Source organism: Pristiophorus japonicus, chromosome 23, assembly GCF_044704955.1.
Source record: "Pristiophorus japonicus isolate sPriJap1 chromosome 23, sPriJap1.hap1, whole genome shotgun sequence".
Taxonomy (NCBI): domain Eukaryota; kingdom Metazoa; phylum Chordata; class Chondrichthyes; family Pristiophoridae; genus Pristiophorus; species Pristiophorus japonicus.
In genome coordinates, this window is record NC_091999.1 from 5,431,864 (window position 1) to 5,455,465 (window position 23,602).

The window sequence follows — 23,602 nt, forward strand, 5'->3', positions numbered from 1 at the left end:
TTAATGAACAGATGGGGAACGGTTGATTAATGAATGGATGGGGAACGGTTGATTAATGAACGGATGGGGAACGGTTGATTAATGAACAGATGGAGAACGGTTGATTAATGAACGGATGGGGAACGGTTGATTAATGAACGGATGGGGAACGGTTGATTAATGAACAGATGGGGAACGGTTGATTAATGAACGGATGGGGAACGGTTGATTAATGAACGGACGGGGAACGGTTGATTAATGAACGGATGGGGAACGGTTGATTAATGAACAGATGGAGAACGGTTGATTAATGAACGGATGGAGAACGGTTGATTAATGAACGGATGGGGAACGGTTGATTAATGAACGGATGGGGAACGGTTGATTAATGAACGGATGGGGAACGGTTGATTAATGAACGGATGGGGAACGGTTGATTAATGAATGGATGGGGAACGGTTGATTAATGACCAGATGGGGAACGGTTGATTAATGAACAGATGGGGAACGGTTGATTAATGAACGGATGGGGAACGGTTGATTAATGAATGGATGGAGAACGGTTGATTAATGAACGGATGGAGAACGGTTGATTAATGAACGGATGGGGAACGGTTGATTAATGAACGGATGGGGAACGGTTGATTAATGAACGGATGGGGAACGGTTGATTAATGAACAGATGGGGAACGGTTGATTAATGAACAGATGGGGAACGGTTGATTAATGAACGGATGGGGAACGATTGATTAATGAACGGATGGGGAACGGTTGATTAATGAACGGATGGGGAACGATTGATTAATGAACGGATGGGGAACGGTTGATTAATGAACGGATGGGGAACGATTGATTAATGAACAGATGGGGAACGGTTGATTAATGAACGGATGGGGAACGGTTGATTAATGAACGGATGGGGAACGGTTGATTAATGAACGGATGGGGAACGGTTGATTAATGAATGGATGGGGAACGGTTGATTAATGAACGGATGGGGAACGGTTGATTAATGAACGGATGGGGAACGGTTGATTAATGAACAGATGGGGAACAGTTGATTAATGAACAGATGGGGAACGGTTGATTAATGAATGGATGGGGAACGGTTGATTAATGAATGGATGGGGAACGGTTGATTAATGAACGGATGGGGAACGGTTGATTAATGAACGGATGGGGAACGGTTGATTAATGAACGGATGGGGAACGGTTGATTAATGAACAGATGGGGAACGGTTGATTAATGAACAGATGGGGAACGGTTGATTAATGAATGGATGGGGAACGGTTGATTAATGAATGGATGGGGAACGGTTGATTAATGAACGGATGGGGAACGGTTGATTAATGAACGGATGGGGAACGGTTGATTAATGAACAGATGGGGAACGGTTGATTAATGAATGGATGGAGAACGGTTGATTAATGAACAGATGGGGAACGGTTGATTAATGAACGGATGGGGAACGGTTGATTAATGAACAGATGGGGAACGGTTGATTAATGAACAGATGGGGAACGGTTGATTAATGAACAGATGGGGAGCGGTTGATTAATGAACGGATGGGGAACGGTTGATTAATGAACAGATGGGGAACGGTTGATTAATGAACGGATGGGGAACGGTTGATTAATGAACGGATGGGGAACGGTTGATTAATGAACGGATGGGGAACGGTTGATTAATGAACGGATGGGGAACGGTTGATTAATGAACGGATGGGGAACGGTTGATTAATGAACGGATGGAGAACGGTTGATTAATGAACGGATGGAGAACGGTTGATTAATGAACAGATGGGGAACGGTTGATTAATGAACAGATGGGGAACGGTTGATTAATGAACGGATGGGGAACGGTTGATTAATGAACGGATGGGGAACGGTTGATTAATGAACAGATGGAGAACGGTTGATTAATGAACAGATGGGGAACGGTTGATTAATGAACAGATGGGGAACGGTTGATTAATGAACGGATGGGGAACGGTTGATTAATGAACGGATGGGGAACGGTTGATTAATGAACGGATGGGGAATGGTTGATTAATGAACGGATGGGGAACGGTTGATTAATGAACGGATGGGGAACGGTTGATTAATGAACGGATGGGGAACGGTTGATTAATGAATGGATGGGGAACGGTTGATTAATGAACAGATGGGGAACGGTTGATTAATGAATGGATGGGGAATGGTTGATTAATGAATGGATGGGGAACGGTTGATTAATGAACGGATGGGGAACGGTTGATTAATGAACGGATGGGGAACGGTTGATTAATGAACGGATGGGGAACGGTTGATTAATGAATGGATGGGGAACGGTTGATTAATGAACGGATGGGGAACGGTTGATTAATGAACGGATGGGGAACGGTTGATTAATGAACGGATGGGGAATGGTTGATTAATGAACAGATGGGGAACGGTTGATTAATGAACAGATGGAGAATGGTTGATTAATGAACGGATGGGGAACGGTTGATTAATAAACGGATGGGGAACGGTTGATTAATGAACGGATGGGGAACGGTTGATTAATGAACAGATGGGGAACGGTTGATTAATGAACGGATGGGGAACGGTTGATTAATGAACGGATGGGGAACGGTTGATTAATGAAAGGATGGGGAACGGTTGATTAATGAACGGATGGGGAACGGTTGATTAATGAACGGATGGGGAACGGTTGATTAATGAACAGATGGGGAACGGTTGATTAATGAACGGATGGGGAACGGTTGATTAATGAACGGATGGGGAACGGTTGATTAATGAACAGATGGGGAAAGGTTGATTAATGAATGGATGGGGAACGGTTGATTAATGAACAGATGGGGAACGGTTGATTAATGAACAGATGGGGAATGGTTGATTAATGAACGGATGGGGAACGGTTGATTAATGAACAGATGGGGAACGGTTGATTAATGAACAGATGGGGAAAGGTTGATTAATGAATGGATGGGGAACGGTTGATTAATGAACAGATGGGGAACGGTTGATTAATGAACAGATGGGGAAAGGTTGATTAATGAACGGATGGGGAACGGTTGATTAATGAACAGATGGGGAATGGTTGATTAATGAACGGATGGGGAACGGTTGATTAATGAACGGATGGGGAACGGTTGATTAATGAACGGATGGGGAACGGTTGATTAATGACCAGATGGGGAACGGTTGATTAATGAATGGATGGGGAATGGTTGATTAATGAACGGATGGGGAATGGTTGATTAATGAACGGATGGGGAACGGTTGATTAATGAACGGATGGGGAACGGTTGATTAATGAACGGATGGGGAACGGTTGATTAATGAACAGATGGGGAACGGTTGATTAATGAACGGATGGGGAATGGTTGATTAATGAACGGATGGGGAACGGTTGATTAATGAACGGATGGGGAACGGTTGATTAATGAACGGATGGGGAACGGTTGATTAATGAACGGATGGGGAACGGTTGATTAATGAACAGATGGGGAACGGTTGATTAATGAACGGATGGAGAAAGGTTGATTAATGAATGGATGGGGAACGGTTGATTAATGAACGGATGGGGAACGGTTGATTAATGAACGGATGGGGAACGGTTGATTAATGAACAGATGGGGAACGGTTGATTAATGAACAGATGGGGAACGGTTGATTAATGAACGGATGGAGAAAGGTTGATTAATGAATGGATGGGGAACGGTTGATTAATGAACGGATGGGGAACGGTTGATTAATGAACAGATGGGGAACGGTTGATTAATGAACAGATGGGGAACGGTTGATTAATGAACGGATGGGGAACGGTTGATTAATGAACGGATGGGGAACGGTTGATTAATGAACGGATGGGGAACGGTTGATTAATGAACGGATGGGGAACGGTTGATTAATGAATGGATGGGGAACGGTTGATTAATGAACAGATGGGGAACGGTTGATTAATGAACGGATGGGGAACGGTTGATTAATGAACAGATGGGGAACGGTTGATTAATGAACGGATGGGGAACGGTTGATTAATGAACGGATGGGGAACGGTTGATTAATGAACAGATGGGGAACGGTTGATTAATGAACGGATGGGGAACGGTTGATTAATGAACGGATGGGGAACGGTTGATTAATGAATGGATGGGGAACGGTTGATTAATGAACGGATGGGGAATGGTTGATTAATGAACGGATGGGGAATGGTTGATTAATGAACAGATGGGGAACGGTTGATTAATGAACAGATGGGGAACGGTTGATTAATGAATGGATGGGGAACGGTTGATTAATGAACAGATGGGGAATGGTTGATTAATGAACAGATGGGGAACGGTTGATTAATGAACGGATGGGGAACGGTTGATTAATGAACAGATGGGGAACGGTTGATTAATGAACAGATGGGGAACGGTTGATTAATGAACAGATGGGGAACGGTTGATTAATGAACGGATGGGGAACGGTTGATTAATGAACAGATGGGGAACGGTTGATTAATGAACGGATGGGGAATGGTTGATTAATGAACAGATGGGGAACGGTTGATTAATGAACGGATGGGGAACGGTTGATTAATGAATGGATGAGGAACGGTTGAATAATGAACGGATGGAGAACGGTTGATTAATGAATGGATGAGGAACGGTTGATTAATGAACAGATGGGGAACGGTTGAATAATGAACGGATGGAGAACGGTTGATTAATGAACAGATGGGGAACGGTTGATTAATGAACAGATGGGGAACGGTTGATTAATGAACGGATGGGGAACGGTTGATTAATGAATGGATGGGGAACGGTTGATTAATGAACGGATGGGGAACGGTTGATTAATGAACGGATGGGGAAAGGTTGATTAATGAACGGATGGGGAAAGGTTGATTAATGAACAGATGGGGAACGGTTGATTAATGAACGGATGGGGAACGGTTGATTAATGAACGGATGGGGAAAGGTTGATTAATGAACGGATGGGGAACGGTTGATTAATGAACAGATGGGGAACGGTTGATTAATGAACGGATGGGGAACGGTTGATTAATGAACGGATGGGGAACGGTTGATTAATGAACAGATGGGGAACGGTTGATTAATGAACGGATGGGGAACGGTTGATTAATGAACGGATGGGGAACGGTTGATTAATGAACGGATGGGGAACGGTTGATTAATGAACGGATGGGAAACGGTTGATTAATGAACGGATGGGGAACGGTTGATTAATGAACAGATGGGGAACGGTTGATTAATGAACGGATGGGGAACGGTTGATTAATGAACGGATGGGGAACGGTTGATTAATGAACGGATGGGAAACGGTTGATTAATGAACGGATGGGGAACGGTTGATTAATGAACGGATGGGGAACGGTTGATTAATGAACGGATGGGGAACGGTTGATTAATGAACGGATGGGGAACGGTTGATTAATGAACAGATGGGGAACGGTTGATTAATGAACAGATGGGGAACGGTTGATTAATGAACGGATGGGGAACGGTTGATTAATGAATGGATGGAGAACGGTTGATTAATGAACGGATGGGGAACGGTTGATTAATGAACAGATGGGGAACGGTTGATTAATGAACAGATGGGGAACGGTTGATTAATGAACAGATGGGGAACGGTTGATTAATGAATGGATGGGGAACGGTTGATCAATGAACGGATGGGGAACGGTTGATTAATGAACGGATGGAGAACGGTTGATTAATGAACGGATGGGGAACGGTTGATTAATGAACGGATGGGGTACGGTTGATTAATGAACGGATGGGGAACGGTTGATTAATGAACGGATGGGGAACGGTTGATTAATGAACGGATGGGGAACGGTTGATTAATGAACAGATGGGGAACGGTTGATTAATGAACAGATGGGGAACGGTTGATTAATGAACAGATGGGGAACGGTTGATTAATGAACGGATGGGGAACGGTTGATTAATGAACGGATGGGGAACGGTTGATTAATGAACGGATGGGGAATGGTTGATTAATGAACGGATGGGGAACGGTTGATTAATGAACGGATGGGGAACGGTTGATTAATGAATGGATGGGGAACGGTTGATTAATGAACGGATGGGGAACGGTTGATTAATGAACAGATGGGGGATGGTTGATTAATGAACAGATGGGGAACGGTTGATTAATGAATGGTTGGGGAACGGTTGATTAATGAACGGATGGGGAACGGTTGATTAATGAACGGATGGGGAACGGTTGATTAATGAACGGATGGGGAATGGTTGATTAATGAACGGATGGGGAACGGTTGATTAATGAACGGATGGGGAACGGTTGATTAATGAACGGATGGGGGATGGTTGATTAATGAACAGATGGGGAACGGTTGATTAATGAACAGATGGGGAACGGTTGATTAATGAACAGATGGGGAACGGTTGATTAATGAACAGATGGGGAACGGTTGATTAATGAACGGATGGGGAACGGTTGATTAATGAACGGATGGGGAATGGTTGATTAATGAACGGATGGGGAACGGTTGATTAATGAACGGATGGGGAACGGTTGATTAATGAACGGATGAGGAACGGTTGATTAATGAACAGATGGGGAACGGTTGATTAATGAACGGATGGGGAACGGTTGATTAATGAATGGATGGGGAACGGTTGATTAATGAACGGATGGGGAACGGTTGATTAATGAACGGATGGGGAATGGTTGATTAATGAACAGATGGGGAACGGTTGATTAATGAACGGATGGGGAACGGTTGATTAATGAACGGATGGGGAACGGTTGATTAATGAACAGATGGGGAACGGTTGATTAATGAACAGATGGGGAACGGTTGATTAATGAATGGATGGGGAACGGTTGATTAATGAACGGATGGGGAACGGTTGATTAATGAACGGATGGGGAACCGTTGATTAATGAATGGATGGGGAACGGTTGATTAATGAACGGATGGGGAACGGTTGATTAATGAACGGATGGGGAACGGTTGATTAATGAACGGATGGGGAACGGTTGATGAATGGATGGGGAACGGTTGATTAATGAACAGATGGGGGATGGTTGATTAATGAACAGATGGGGAACGGTTGATTAATGAACAGATGGGGGATGGTTGATTAATGAACAGATGGGGAACGGTTGATTAATGAATGGATGGGGAACGGTTGATTAATGAACGGATGGGGAACGGTTGATTAATGAACGGATGGGGAACGGTTGATTAATGAATGGATGGGGAACGGTTGATTAATGAACGGATGGGGAACGGTTGATTAATGAACGGATGGGGAACGGTTGATTAATGAACGGATGGGGAACGGTTGATGAATGGATGGGGAACGGTTGATTAATGAACGGATGGGGAACGGTTGATGAATGGATGGGGAACGGTTGATTAATGAACGGATGGGGAACGGTTGATGAATGGATGGAGAACGGTTGATTAATGAACGGATGGGGAACGGTTGATTAATGAATGGATGGGGAACGGTTGATTAATGAACGGATGGGGAACGGTTGATTAATGAACGGATGGAGAACGGTTGATTAATGAACAGATGGGGAACGGTTGATTAATGAACGGATGGGGAACGGTTGATTAATGAACAGATGGGGAACGGTTGATTAATGAACAGATGGGGAACGGTTGATTAATGAATGGATGGGGAACGGTTGATTAATGAACGGATGGGGAACGGTTGATTAATGAACGGATGGGGAACGGTTGATTAATGAACGGATGGGGAACGGTTGATTAATGAACGGATGAGGAACGGTTGATTAATGAACGGATGGGGAACGGTTGATTAATGAACGGATGGGGAACGGTTGATTAATGAACGGATGGGGAACGGTTGATTAATGAACGGATGGGGAACGGTTGATTAATGAACGGATGGGGAACGGTTGATTAATGAACAGATGGGGAACGGTTGATTAATGAACGGATGGGGAACGGTTGATTAATGAATGGATGGGGAACGGTTGATTAATGAACGGATGGGGAACGGTTGATTAATGAACGGATGGGGAACGGTTGATTAATGAACGGATGGGGAACGGTTGATTAATGAACGGATGGGGAACGGTTGATTAATGAACGGATGGGGAAAGGTTGATTAATGAACGGATGGGGAACGGTTGATTAATGAACGGATGGGGAACGGTTGATTAATGAACGGATGGGGAACGGTTGATTAATGAACAGATGAGGAACGGTTGATTAATGAACGGATGGAGAACGGTTGATTAATGAATGGATGGGGAACGGTTGATTAATGAACAGATGGGGAACGGTTGATTAATGAACGGATGGGGAACGGTTGATTAATGAACAGATGGGGAACGGTTGATTAATGAACAGATGGGGAACGGTTGATTAATGAACAGATGGGGAACGGTTGATTAATGAACAGATGGGGAACGGTTGATTAATGAATGGATGGGGAACGGTTGATTAATGAACGGATGGGGAACGGTTGATTAATGAATGGATGGGGAACGGTTGATTAATGAACGGATGGGGAACGGTTGATTAATGAACGGATGGGGAACGGTTGATTAATGAACGGATGGGGAACGGTTGATTAATGAACGGATGGGGAACGGTTGATTAATGAACTGATGGGGAACGGTTGATTAATGAACGGATGGGGAACGATTGATTAATGAACGGATGGGGAACGGTTGATTAATGAACGGATGGGGAACGATTGATTAATGAACAGATGGGGAACGGTTGATTAATGAACGGATGGGGAACGGTTGATTAATGAACGGATGGAGAACGGTTGATTAATGAACAGATGGGGAACGGTTGATTAATGAACGGATGGGGAACGGTTGATTAATGAACAGATGGGGAACGGTTGATTAATGAACAGATGGGGAACGGTTGATTAATGAACGGATGGGGAACGGTTGATTAATGAACGGATGGGGAACGGTTGATTAATGAACGGATGGGGAACGGTTGATTAATGAACAGATGGGGAACGGTTGATTAATGAACGGATGGGGAACGGTTGATTAATGAACGGATGGGGAACGGTTGATTAATGAACAGATGGGGAACGGTTGATTAATGAACGGATGGGGAACGGTTGATTAATGAACGGATGGGGAACGGTTGATTAATGAACGGATGGGGAACGGTTGATTAATGAACGGATGGGGAACGGTTGATTAATGAACAGATGGGGAACGGTTGATTAATGAACGGATGGGGAACGGTTGATTAATGAACGGATGGGGAACGGTTGATTAATGAACAGATGGGGAACGGTTGTTTGATGAACGGATGGGGAACGGTTGATTAATAAACGGATGGGGAACGGTTGATTAATGAACGGATGAGGAACGGTTGATTAATGAACGGATGGGGAACGGTTGATTAATGAACAGATGGGGAACGGTTGATTAATGAACGGATGGGGAACGGTTGATTAATGAACAGATGGGGAACGGTTGATTAATGAACAGATGGGGAACGGTTGATTAATGAACGGATGGGGAACGGTTGATTAATGAACGGATGGGGAACGGTTGATGGATGAACGGATGGGGAACGGTTGATTAATGAACGGATGAGGAACGGTTGATTAATGAACGGATGGGGAACGGTTGATTAATGAACAGATGGGGAACGGTTGATTAATGAACGGATGGGGAACGGTTGATTAATGAACGGATGGGGAACGGTTGATTAATGAATGGATGGGGAACGGTTGATTAATGAACGGATGGGGAACGGTTGATTAATGAACAGATGGGGAACGGTTGATTAATGAACGGATGGGGAACGGTTGATTAATGAACGGATGGGGAACGGTTGATTAATGAACAGATGGGGAACGGTTGATTAATGAACGGATGGGGAACGGTTGATTAATGAACGGATGGGGAACGGTTGATTAATGAACGGATGGGGAACGGTTGATTAATGAACGGATGGGGAACGGTTGATTAATGAACGGATGGGGAACGGTTGATTAATGAACAGATGGGGAACGGTTGATTAATGAACGGATGGGGAACGGTTGATTAATAAACGGATGGGGAACGGTTGATTAATGAACGGATGAGGAACGGTTGATTAATGAATGGATGGGGAACGGTTGATTAATGAACGGATGGGGAACGGTTGATTAATGAACGGATGGGGAACGGTTGATTAATGAACGGATGGGGAACGGTTGATTAATGAACAGATGGGGAACGGTTGATTAATGAACGGATGGGGAACGGTTGATTAATAAACGGATGGGGAACGGTTGATTAATGAACGGATGAGGAACGGTTGATTAATGAACGGATGGGGAACGGTTGATTAATGAACAGATGGGGAACGGTTGATTAATGAACGGATGGGGAATGGTTGATTAATAAACGGATGGGGAACGGTTGATTAATGAACGGATGAGGAACGGTTGATTAATGAACGGATGGGGAACGGTTGATTAATGAACAGATGGGGAACGGTTGATTAATGAACGGATGGGGAACGGTTGATTAATGAACAGATGGGGAACGGTTGATTAATGAACGGATGGGGAACGGTTGATTAATGAACGGATGGGGAACGGTTGATGGATGAACGGATGGGGAACGGTTGATTAATGAACGGATGAGGAACGGTTGATTAATGAACGGATGGGGAACGGTTGATTAATGAACAGATGGGGAACGGTTGATTAATGAACGGATGAGGAACGGTTGATTAATGAACGGATGGGGAACGGTTGATTAATGAACAGATGGGGAACGGTTGATTAATGAACGGATGGGGAACGGTTGATGGATGAACGGATGGGGAACGGTTGATTAATGAACGGATGAGGAACGGTTGATTAATGAACGGATGGGGAACGGTTGATTAATGAACGGATGAGGAACGGTTGATTAATGAACAGATGGGGAACGGTTGATTAATGAACGGATGGGGAACGGTTGATTAATGAACGGATGGGGAACGGTTGATTAATGAACAGATGGGGAACGGTTGATTAATGAACAGATGGGGAACGGTTGATTAATGAACGGATGGGGAACGGTTGATTAATGAACGGATGGGGAACGGTTGATTAATGAACGGATGGGGAACGGTTGATTAATGAACAGATGGGGAACGGTTGATTAATGAACAGATGGGGAACGGTTGATAAATGAATGGATGAGGAACGGTTGATTAATGAACGGATGGGGAACGGTTGATTAATGAATGGATGGGGAACGGTTGATTAATGAACAGATGGGGAACGGTTGATTAATGAACGGATGAGGAACGGTTGATTAATGAACGGATGGGGAACGGTTGATTAATGAATGGATGGGGAACGGTTGATTAATGAACAGATGGGGAACGGTTGATTAATGAACGGATGGGGAACGGTTGTTTGATGAACGGATGGGGAACGGTTGATTAATGAACAGATGGGGAACGGTTGATTAATGAACGGATGGGGAACGGTTGATTAATGAACAGATGAGGAACGGTTGATTAATGAACGGATGGGGAACGGTTGATTAATGAACAGATGCGGAACGGTTGATTAATGAATGGATGGGGAACGGTTGATTAATGAACGGATGGGGAACGGTTGATTAATGAACAGATGCGGAACGGTTGATTAATGAACAGATGGGGAACGGTTGATTAATGAACAGATGAGGAACGGTTGATTAATGAATGGATGGGGAACGGTTGATTAATGAACGGATGGGGAACGGTTGATTAATGAACGGATGAGGAACGGTTGATTAATGAACGGATGGGGAATGGTTGATTAATGAACGGATGGGGAACGGTTGATTAATGAACGGATGGGGAACGGTTGATTAATGAATGGATGGGGAACGGTTGATTAATGAACGGATGGGGAACGGTTGATTAATGAACGGATGGGGAACGGTTGATTAATGAACAGATGGGGAACGGTTGATTAATGAACAGATGGAGAACGGTTGATTAATGAACGGATGGGGAATGGTTGATTAATGAACAGATGGGGAACGGTTGATTAATGAACGGATGGGGAACGGTTGATTAATGAACGGATGGGGAACGGTTGATTAATGAACGGATGGGGAACGGTTGATTAATGAACAGATGGGGAACGGTTGATTAATGAACGGATGGGGAACGGTTGATTAATGAACGGATGGGGAACGGTTGATTAATGAACGGATGGGGAACGGTTGATTAATGAACGGATGGAGAACGGTTGATTAATGAACAGATGGGGAACGGTTGATTAATGAACAGATGGGGAACGGTTGATTAATGAATGGATGGAGAACGGTTGATTAATGAACAGATGGGGAACGGTTGATTAATGAACGGATGGGGAACGGTTGATTAATGAACGGATGGGGAACGGTTGATTAATGAACAGATGGGGAACGGTTGATTAATGAACGGATGGGGAACGGTTGATTAATGAACGGATGGAGAACGGTTGATTAATGAACGGATGGGGAACGGTTGATTAATGAACAGATGGGGAACGGTTGATTAATGAATGGATGGAGAACGGTTGATTAATGAACAGATGGGGAACGGTTGATTAATGAACGGATGGGGAACGGTTGATTAATGAACGGATGGGGAACGGTTGATTAATGAACAGATGGGGAACGGTTGATTAATGAACAGATGGGGAATGGTTGATTAATGAACGGATGGGGAACGGTTGATTAATGAACAGATGGGGAATGGTTGATTAATGAACGGATGGGGAACGGTTGATTAATGAATGGATGGGGAACGGTTGATTAATGAACGATGGGGAACGGTTGATTAATGAACGGATGGGGAACGGTTGATTAATGAACGGATGGGGAACGGTTGATTAATGAACAGATGGGGAACGGTTGATTAATGAACAGATGGGGAACGGTTGATTAATGAACGGATGGGGAACGGTTGATTAATGAACGGATGGGGAACGGTTGATTAATGAACGGATGGGGAACGGTTGATTAATGAACGGATGGGGAACGGTTGATTAATGAACGGATGGGGAACGGTTGATTAATGAACAGATGGGGAACGGTTGATTAATGAACAGATGGGGAACGGTTGATTAATGAACAGATGGGGAACGGTTGATTAATGAACGGATGGGGAACGGTTGATTAATGAACGGATGGGGAACGGTTGATTAATGAACGGATGGGGAACGGTTGATTAATGAACGGATGGGGAACGGTTGATTAATGAACAGATGGGGAACGGTTGATTAATGAACGGATGGGGAACGGTTGATTAATGAACAGATGGGGAACGGTTGATTAATGAACAGATGAGGAACGGTTGATTAATGAATGGATGGGGAACGGTTGATTAATGAACGGATGGGGAACGGTTGATTAATGAACGGATGGGGAACGGTTGATTAATGAACGGATGGGGAACGGTTGATTAATGAACGGATGGGGAACGGTTGATTAATGAACAGATGGGGAACGGTTGATTAATGAACAGATGGGGAACGGTTGATTAATGAACGGATGGGGAACGGTTGATTAATGAATGGATGGGGAACGGTTGATTAATGAACGGATGGGGAACGGTTGATCAATGAACGGATGGGGAACGGTTGATTAATGAACGGATGGGGAACGGTTGATTAATGAACAGATGGGGAACAGTTGATGAATGAACGGATGGGGAACGGTTGATTAATGAACGATGGGGAACGGTTGATGGATGACCAGGTGGAGAACGGTTGATGGATGAACGGGTGGAGAACGGTTGAATAATGAACGGATGGGGAAAGGTTGATTAATTAACGGATGGGGAACGGTTGATGGATGAACGGGTGGAGAACGGTTGATTAATGAACGGATGGGGAAAGGTTGATTAATTAACGGATGGGGAACGGTTGATGGATGAACAGGTGGAGAACGGTTGATGGATGAACGGATGGGGAACGGTTAACGGATGAACGGATGGCGAACGGTTGACTAATGAACGATGGGGAACGGTTGATGGATGAACGGATGGGGAATGGTTTATTGATGAATGGATGGGGAACGGTTAACGGATGAACGGATGGCGAACGGTTGACTAATGAACGATGGGGAACGGTTGATGGATGAACGGATGGGGAATGGTTTATTGATGAATGGATGGGGAACGGTTGATGAATGAACGGATGGGGAATGGTTTATTGATGAATGGATGGGGAACGGTTGATGAATGAACGGATGGGGAATCGTTGATGGATGCACAGATGGGGAAAGGTTGATAGATGAACGGATGGGGAACGGTTGATGGATGAACGGATGGGGAATGGTTGATGGATGAATGGATGGTGAATGGTTGATTAATGAACGGATCGGGGACGGTTGATGGATGCACGGATGGGGAAAGGTTGATAGATGAACGGATGGGGAACAGTTGATGGATGAATGGATGGGGAACGGTTGATTAATGAACGGATGGGGAATGGTTGATTAATGAACGGATGGGGAATGGTTGATTAATGAACGGATGGGGAATAGTTGATGAATGAATGGATGGGGAACGTTTAATGAATGAACGGATGGGGAACAGTTGATGGATGAATGGATGGAGAACGGTTGATTAATGAACGGATGGGGAATGGTTGACTAATGAATGGATGGGAAACGGTTGATGGATGAACGGATGGGGAACATTTGATGGATGAACGGATGGGGAATGGTTGATTAATGAACGGATGGGGTATGGTTGATTTATGAATGGATGGGGAACGGTTGATGGATGAACAGATGGGGAACAGTTGATAGATGAATGGATGGGGAATGGTTGATTAATGAACGGAATGGGAACAGTTGATTAATGAACAGATGAAGAATGGTTGAGTGATGAACTGATGGAGAAAGGTTGATGGATGAACGGATGGGGAACGGTTGATGGATAAATGGATGGGGAAAGGTTGATGGATGAACGGATGTGGAACGGTTGATGGATGAACCGATGGAAAAAGGTTGATGGATGAACGGATTGGGAACTGTTGACTAATGAACGAATGGGGAACGGTTGATTGATGAATGGTTGGGGAACGTTTGATGGATGAACGAATGGGGAACAGTTGATGGATGAACGGATGGGGAAAGGTTGATGGATGAACGGTTGGAGAAAGGTTGATGGATGAACGGATGGGGTATGGTTGATGGATGAATGGATGGGGAAAGGTTGATTGATGAATAGATCGGGAACGGTTGATGGATAAACCGATGGAGAAAGGTTAATGGATAAACGGATGGGGAACGTTTGATGGATAAACCGATGGAGATAGGTTGACGGATAAATGGATGGGGAACGGTTGATGGATAAATGGATGGGGAAAGGTTGATGGATGAACGGATGTGGAACGGTTGATGGATGAACCGATGGAAAAAGGTTGATGGATGAACGGATTGGGAACTGTTGATTAATGAATGAATGGGGAACGGTTGATTAATGAATGGATGGGGAACGGTTGATGGATAAATGGATGGGGAACAGTTGGTTTATGAACGGATGGGGAAACGGTTGATTAATGAACGGATGGGGAACGGTTGATGGATAAATGGATGGGGAACGGTTGATTAATGAACGGATGGGGAACGGTTGATGGATAAATGGATGGGGAACGGTTAATGGATGAACGGATGGGGAACGGTTGATGGATAAATGGATGGGGAACGGTTAATGGATGAACGGTGGAGAACGGTTGATGGATAAACCTAATGGATGGGAGCAGATGGGAATGAGATACATGATCCTGGGAAATGGATTATTCATGAATCCTGTCGCTGAATCTATTGTTCCGCATGATCAATAACACGTTGAGCTATATTTTACCTTCAATAAACTTATTTCTTAAAACAAATAACAGTTTGGTTACTTATTAAATCAATTCCCAGAACTGAACGCAGTATTCCAGATGGGGTCTAAGAAGAGCTTTGTAGATTTGTCGAAAGCAATAAAGCTGTCATTCTGAAGTGGAAGTTGTTCATTTGTTGATGATTTAATTGAAACAATTAAAGATTAAGGCAATTTTTAAATTTGCTCAGGAGCGACATAACTCTGGAAATTAACTTTTAAATTTTAATCTGGCAATTCAATGTCATTCTTTCACGGGATGTGGGCATGACTGACAAGCCAACATTTATTTCCCATCGCTAACTGTCCTTGAGAAGGTGGTGGTTAACCGCCTTTGTGACAACTGAATGGCTTGCCAGGTCATTTCAGAGGACAGTTCAGAGTCAGTCACATTCTGTCACAGATAGGCAGATTTCCTTCTCTAAAGTGCATACATGAATGAACCACATGGGGTTTCACGCCAATTCTGTAGTTACATTGTCACCATGATTGATTCTAGCTTTTTACATTCCAGATTGAGTTAAATTCGCTGGAACATTCACTAAGCTGCTGTGGTCGGGTATGAACTCTTGTCTCATGGATCATTAGTTGATTAGCCCATGCCTCTTGAATTACTTTCCCAGTAACTTTACCAACATGCTACAGTTCCCTTAATGCCATTAGCCATAGTGTCGATCTATTGTTGCCACTTTGTTTTCTCATGGAGTGTTCAATTATATGATGCTCATAAGACCAAGTTCACCATCCTTATCTTCTACTTGCATTATCTGGGTGCTCTTCAGTCCAATGGTGGGATTGGCTTTGAACAGAGCAGCAGCGTTTCTGCATTTTACACATTATTACACCTGTTGCAGTGCACTGTCTGTTTCACACCTGATGTACCAATTATGAACAAAGGAATATGACTTGGCCATCCAGTCCTGAGAGCTTGTTCCGTCATTCACCCAGATCATGGCTGATCTGTATTCTTATTCCATCTACCCACCTCGCTTCCGGAACCCTTAATACCCAAGCCTAACAAAATTCTATCAAGCTAAGTTTTGACATTTACAATTGACCGAGCTCAATAAGTTTTAGAGGGGAACGAGTGCCAGATATCTACTGCCTTTGTGTGAAGATGTTCTCCCTGACTCACCCTTAAATGGCCTAACTCTAATTTTAAGCTCAGGCCCCCTAGTTCTGGACTCCCTCACCAGACCAAATAGTTTCTGCCTGTGTACCCTGCCAATTAATCATTTAAACACCTCGGTAACTTGCTCCAGTACGTTACCTGGGACAGCGACGGTGGCAAGTGCAGTGTAGTAAATGGCATACACCAGTCCTGTGGGCGGAGCGTGCATTTTCTATGAGAAACAGCGATGTCTGTTCGAGGTTCCACACTCGCTCTGTTCGACTTTCAAAAGGTGCCTTATTATACCCGACGTGGTCCCTCCGAGACACAATTAGATGACTTCACCATTAATTAGTTGCAGTCATTGAACAAACAAGTTAATGCAGTCTATTTTAAGTTTATTTGTGATGCAACAAAATGGACTAAAGTGGATGTTACCGAATTTTAAAGCACCACACTAAGTCCTTTAACGGTCTGGACTATATACGACTCCAACCTCACACCATGTGGTTGATTCTTAACTGCCCTCTTATTTGGCCGTGCAACCCTCTCAATTTATCAAACAGTTAGAAAGGATCAAAATAATAGAACTGAATGGACAATTGGGCTATGACGCAGGCATCGAACCAGGACACAAGACGAGCACACCCAGCCCAATCGATCCTGCAAAGTCCTCATCACTAACATCTGGGCAATGGTGCCAAAGATGTGGGAACTGTTCCACAGAATTTCTTTTTTAATTTCAAAATATACTTTATTCATAAAAAAAATCTGCACAGTACATTCAAGGCATTTTAGTACATTTAGCTGCCATCAGCAATCCCATACACTATTATTTGGGTGCTGACGGCAGTTCCGTTCATTACATTTCCCTGTTTTCCAGTTCAAGTGCAATTCGGTACAATACGGGATACATTGTAGTACATTCAAACAAATTACATTTCATCTGTTACAATACAGTACACGGAATGGGTGACGGGTACATTTACATTTTTCTTTTCAACATGCATTTCACAACAGACCTTGCATTGTACATGGCACGACATTGGTGTTTACAGATTTGGTGCTCTATGTACCACAGAATACTCTCACCTGACATAGTCATACTCACAGAATCAGTCGACGTCTGTGAGTATGACATTCCCTGGGCATGTCCTGTCCCACCGGTAGGACGGACAGACCAGAGGTGGGGGTATAGTGATACAAAGGCGGGGTTTGGGGGGATTGCACTGGGAGTCTATTTTGATGTTGCTGGTCCCCATGACATCTGATGGTTTCAGCTCACACATGAGCAAGAAAAACTATTTGCTGATTATCACCAACTGCCCACCCTCAGCTGATGAATCGGTACCTCGCCATGTTGAACACCACTCGGAGGAAGCATTGAGTAAATAATAGCATATAATGTGCTTTGGGTGAGGGAAGTCAATGGACGTCACCAAGAGTGGCTCGGTTGCACCACCACTGACCGGGACACGAAAGACATAGCTGCCAGACTGGGTTTGCAGTAGGTGGTGAGAGAAACGACACGAGGGGAAAACCTACTTAAATTCGTCCTCACCAACAGACCTATTGCAAATGCATCTGTCTATGACAACATTGGTAGGAATAGCCACTGCACAGTCCTCGTGGGACCAGTTTCTGTTTTCACACTGACGGTACCCACCGTCACGTCGTGTGACACTAACACCGTGCTGAGTGGGATAGATTAAGAATAGATCGGGCAACGCAATGCTGGCCATCCATGAGGCATTGAGGGCGCCTTGCGCAGGAAGAGCATTGGGTTCCACCACAATGTCTCAACTGTGGAAATTTACTTCCTAAGTTACATTTTCTGTTAAATGTACCCTTTTGTAATAAAACAAAATGGAGTCTCAGTTCTCCCAGAAGCCCCTGCAGCAGATAGCCTGTTGCTGCATAAACACATTAACCTTGACTGATAAGCCAACTAATGTAGAAAAGCAGATACCATCAGTGTGAGCGAGGGAACCTTGAATTTACCCTCCCTGTCTTGTTAGAACTATACTCCCTGCTAAATAACTGTCGCTGTGCAAAATCTTAGAAGTATTAGATAAAAGCTGTTTTGGATAAGTAGAAAATTAAAACAAGGATGTAATGTTAATCAAGTGATTGAAGAACTCCTTATCTGTATTTAGGCAAGGGCCAAACTGATACACGTGATGGAACCATAACTTCTTTGTTTGTTCTTCTGTATAAAGATAGTGTGTTTTTGTATTACTGTGGAAGTCTTCACAGAGCCTTTGACTCAGCAAGGCATTCCCTTGCAGCAAGTAAATTAAAGGGACTTCTACCGAGCTGCTGATGTCTGAGTTTAATTTTTTTAGCGAGTCGAGATTTTGACACAACCAAGAGACGCTCGAGCTCAGAGTCTGAGTTACAGACGCGCTGATGCGTACCGGAGAACCGGGGAATGGGGAAGGGTGGGGACTGGATAGCTTCCTCCAGAGCACAGTCACGTCTCAGTGGGAAGCGCAGGTGCAGGAAAGGGGGATAGTGTGAGTTTCAGTCTGCTGGGTAAGGGGGAACCGAGAGAGAGAAAGAGGAGGGCGTCCCGCAGAGAATCTCCGACCTCTCCATGATCTCCATGATCCTCGCCAACAGGCTCTTGACACCTGTGAGGATGAGGGGCAATACCAAGGGCGGACAGCCACGGTGCTGACCTGCGCCCCGTGGGAGCAGGAGACTGTCGAAAGTGGGGGAGGAACAGAATAGACGTGTAGTCGTTATGGTGGATTCAGTAATTAGGCAGAGGTAGCATCCTCTTCAGCCCCGACCGAAAGTCCAGAAGCGTGTGTTACCGGCCTGCTGCCTAATTAAGCGAATTTTCCACTCGGCTTGACAGGAGTTTGGAAATAAAGGGTTATGGGGAGCGGGCAGGAAGCTGAGTCCATGATCAGACCTGCCATGATCTTATTAAATGGTGGCCTACTCCTGTTCCTATTTCTTATGTTCTTATGGAAAGGGAGGGGAAGGTACAGTTGTAGTGCTCTGTGTCACGACCAATGGTATGTTGTAGATAAGGGAAGTGTTTCTGCTGACGGGTTATCAGGAGTTAGGAGCTAAATTCAAAAGCAGCACCTCAATGGATAGAAATCTCTTGAGCATTACCCGTGCCACATGCTAATTGTTATATTGAAAGCAGATCAGGAAGGTAAACAGATGTCTAAAGGAGTGGTGCGAGAAGGAAGAGTTGTATTTCCTGCATCTAACCTGTCCAGTCCCGTCAGAATTTTAAACGTTTCTATGAGGTCCCCTCTCATTCTTCTGAACTCCAGTGAATACAAGCCCAGTTGATCCAGTCTTTCTTGATCGGTCGGTCCCGCCATCCCGGGAATCAGTCCGGTGAACCTTCGCTGCACTCCCTCAATAGCAAGAATACTTGGGTGCCTTCTATCAGTGAGGGCGGACATTGGTGACGAAAGCCAACACTGCCTTCAAGACCTCAAACCCGGTGCCATGCTCGTGGTCTACAGAGCACCAGTGATACCCGCCCTCCTGTATTCTTCAGTGACATGGACAACGCACAGTACGCACTTCGAGGCATTGGAGCAATATCGCCAACGCTGCCTGTGCTAAAATTCTGCAAATCCATTGTCTGGATAGGCGTACCAACAACAGTGTTCTTTCTCAAGCTAACATCCCTAGCTTCGAGGCATTGATTGCGCTTGATCAGCTCCGATGGACAGGCCACATTGTCCGCATGACTGATAGAATACTCCCGAAACAAGAGCTCTATTCCTAGCTCCGTCACAACAAGCGATTTCCGGGAGAAAACGCTTTGATCCGGTAGTTTCACGGTCACCAATACTGATACCAGCTTTTGAATTCCAAATGTATTTAATTAACTCAAGTTAAATCCCCCCAGCTGCCGTGGTGGCATTTGAATTTACATCTCTGGATTACTAGCCCAGGGCTCAATTATAGACTCTGGTCCCCTGTCCCACCCTGCAGTCGATCAGATGTCATTGCAAACTGGGATTCCCACCTCCTGAACACTGACCCTTTATGTTCATGTAGACTCTGGTCCCCAATGTCACAGTGCATAGCGCAAGATCAGTTGTCAGTACACACTGAGATCTCCATGCCCTGCTGATGAGCCCGCACCTTCTCCATGTTCTCAACAAGAACTGCAATCAGGCATAGTTGTCCACTCAACGTCATCCCGTCTTCCTCTGTGCTCTTTCTTGTTGTCGCTTTTTGGGATTCAAGAGGACAATTTGCCGAATGAACTATTTGGTTACCGTCTCAATATCTCGCGATCAGAATCAGGTGAGACGCTGAAGGACGCGAGGTGAAAGTTTCGCAAAACACGGAGCGAAGGTCTGAAGGTCACTGGGGTGATGATCGGTGAGTCCAGGTAGGTGGTGTCAGTGGGAATGGAGGAGAACATGGAGAAAGCATCCCTTGGTTTATGTTCAGTGAGATCGGGTAGATGGTATCAGAGGGAATGGAGCAGAGCAGGGATCACTTTACCCACGGATTTTTCATTTCTCAATGGAAGGTATATTCACTGAGAATATTAGAATATTTATTTGAACGTTTGTCACTTCTTATCTACCATCAAGCCTTTTAATCTAATTTACCAATCTACATTAGCCAATTCAGCCCAGTACCTATGCAACTGGCTTTATTTTAAAGCTCTCATTTCGCTGTCAGCTGTGGCTCAGTGGGCAGCACACTCAAAAGGTTGTGGGTTCAAATCCAACTCCAGTGAGAGATGAACACCAAAATATAGGCTGACAGTGCAGTGCTGAGGGAGGGCTGCACTGTCGGAGGTGCCGTCTTTCGGTTGAGATGTTAAACCGAGGCCCCGTCTGCTCTCTCAAGTGGACGGAAAAGATCCCATGGCACTATTTCGAAGAAGAGCAGGGGAGTTATCCCTGGTGTCCTGGCCGATATTTAACCCTCAATCAACATAACAAAAAACAGGTGATCTGGTCATTATCACATTGCTGGTTGTGGGAGCTTGCTGTGTTCAAGTTGGCTGCCATATTTCCCAAATTACAACAGTGCCCACACTCCAAAAGTGTTTCATTGGTATTTAAAGCACTTTGAGATGTCCGGTGGTCGTGAAAGGCAATATATAAATGCAATTGTTTCTTTCTTGGACAATGTCACTGTCAAACGCAATGTTAAATTGTATCATATTATGATCACCCCGCCCCAGAGAATCCTTTGCTATGAAATTCCTGTCTCATTACAACAAAAAATACCTAAAATAGACTGTTCCTTGGTTGGTTCCATAATGTATTGTTCTCGGAAACTGTCTCCAATGTACTCCATGAACTCATCCTCCAGACTAACTTTGCCAATTTGATTTGACTCGTCTATATGAATATTTAAGTCCCCCACGATAATTTCATTACCATTGCTACATGCGAAAATTATTTCTTGATTAATCCTCCGTCCAATGGTGTAGCTACAGTGAATGGGCCTATAAACTATTCCCACCACTGTTTATTGCTCCTTGTTATAGCTTATCTCCACCCACATTGATTCCACTTCCTGATCTTCCAAGCCAAGATCCTGGGGCTGAAATTGTCCTCCACCCGAAACGTGGTACATGCACGGCAAATGAGCGTCCCTTCCCGCCGATATGGATTGGGTGTGTTAAGAGCAGAAATTCGACTTTTTCGTGTCCAAAACGAAGCAGAGTGTTAATGACTAATGGTAGGGGCTGCTTTCAGCGGTGTGTTGTGTACAGGGAGTATTGTGTACAGTTTTGGTCTCCTAACTTGAGGAAGGACATTCTTGCTATTGAGGGAGTGCAGCGAAGGTTCACCGGACTGATTCCCGGGATGGCGGGACCGACCGATCAAGAAAGACTGGATCAACTGGGCTTGTATTCACTGGAGTTCAGAAGAATGAGAGGGGACCTCATAGAAACGTTTAAAATTCTGACGGGACTGGACAGGTTAGATGCAGGAATAATGTTCCCGATGTTGGGGAAGTCCAGAACCAGGGGGTCACAGTCTGAGGATAAGGGGGTAAGCCATTTAGGACCGAGATGAGGAGAAACTTCTTCACCCAGAGAGTGGTGAACCTGTGGAATTCTCTACCGCAGAAAGTTGTTGAGGCCAATTCACTAAATATATTCAAAAGGGAGTTAGATGAAGTCCTGACTACTCGGGGGATCAAGGGGTATGGCGAGAAAGCAGGAATGGGGTACTGAAGTTGCATGTTCAGCCATGAACTCATTGAATGGCGGTGCAAGCTCGAACGGCCGAATGGCCTACTCCTGCACCTATTTTCTATGTTTCTATGTCAACGGAGTGGCGTTTGGACCGCATCATTGCCCTCCTAACCATTGGATGCCCAACGATCGTGCCAATGATGCAGCTGCTCCCTAGGCCTTCTTAAAGGGCAGGTTTTGCGGCTGTGTCTTGACGACATTGCGAGTTGTATCCGAGGAGATCGCTGGAGCGGGGAGGTTTGAGGAGGGCATGCCGCTTCAGTGACGTGGAGCTGGAGACTCTACAGGAAGGCGTGGAGGGAAGATGGTGGGTACGGTTCCCGGAAAGTGGTGGAAGACCAGTTGGGCCGTCTTGATCGAGGCCTGTAATTGCGGAGTAGGTTTCAGTGACCTCGATACACCAGCGGACCCCCAACCAATGCAGGAAACGGCTAAATGACCTTAG

General features: G+C 44.7%; 1 protein-coding gene across 1 annotated transcript in view; it reads right to left on the bottom strand.

The window, feature by feature from the left end:
* Positions 1-17,172, bottom strand: part of LOC139235696 (probable G-protein coupled receptor 139) — a 79,581-nt gene extending 62,409 nt beyond the window's left edge. Inside the window, exon 1 of the mRNA XM_070866735.1 lies at positions 17,103-17,172. Coding sequence (XP_070722836.1) covers positions 17,103-17,172 — 70 coding nt within the window. The remainder of the gene's footprint in view (positions 1-17,102) is intronic.
* Positions 17,173-23,602: the final 6,430 nt, after the last annotated feature.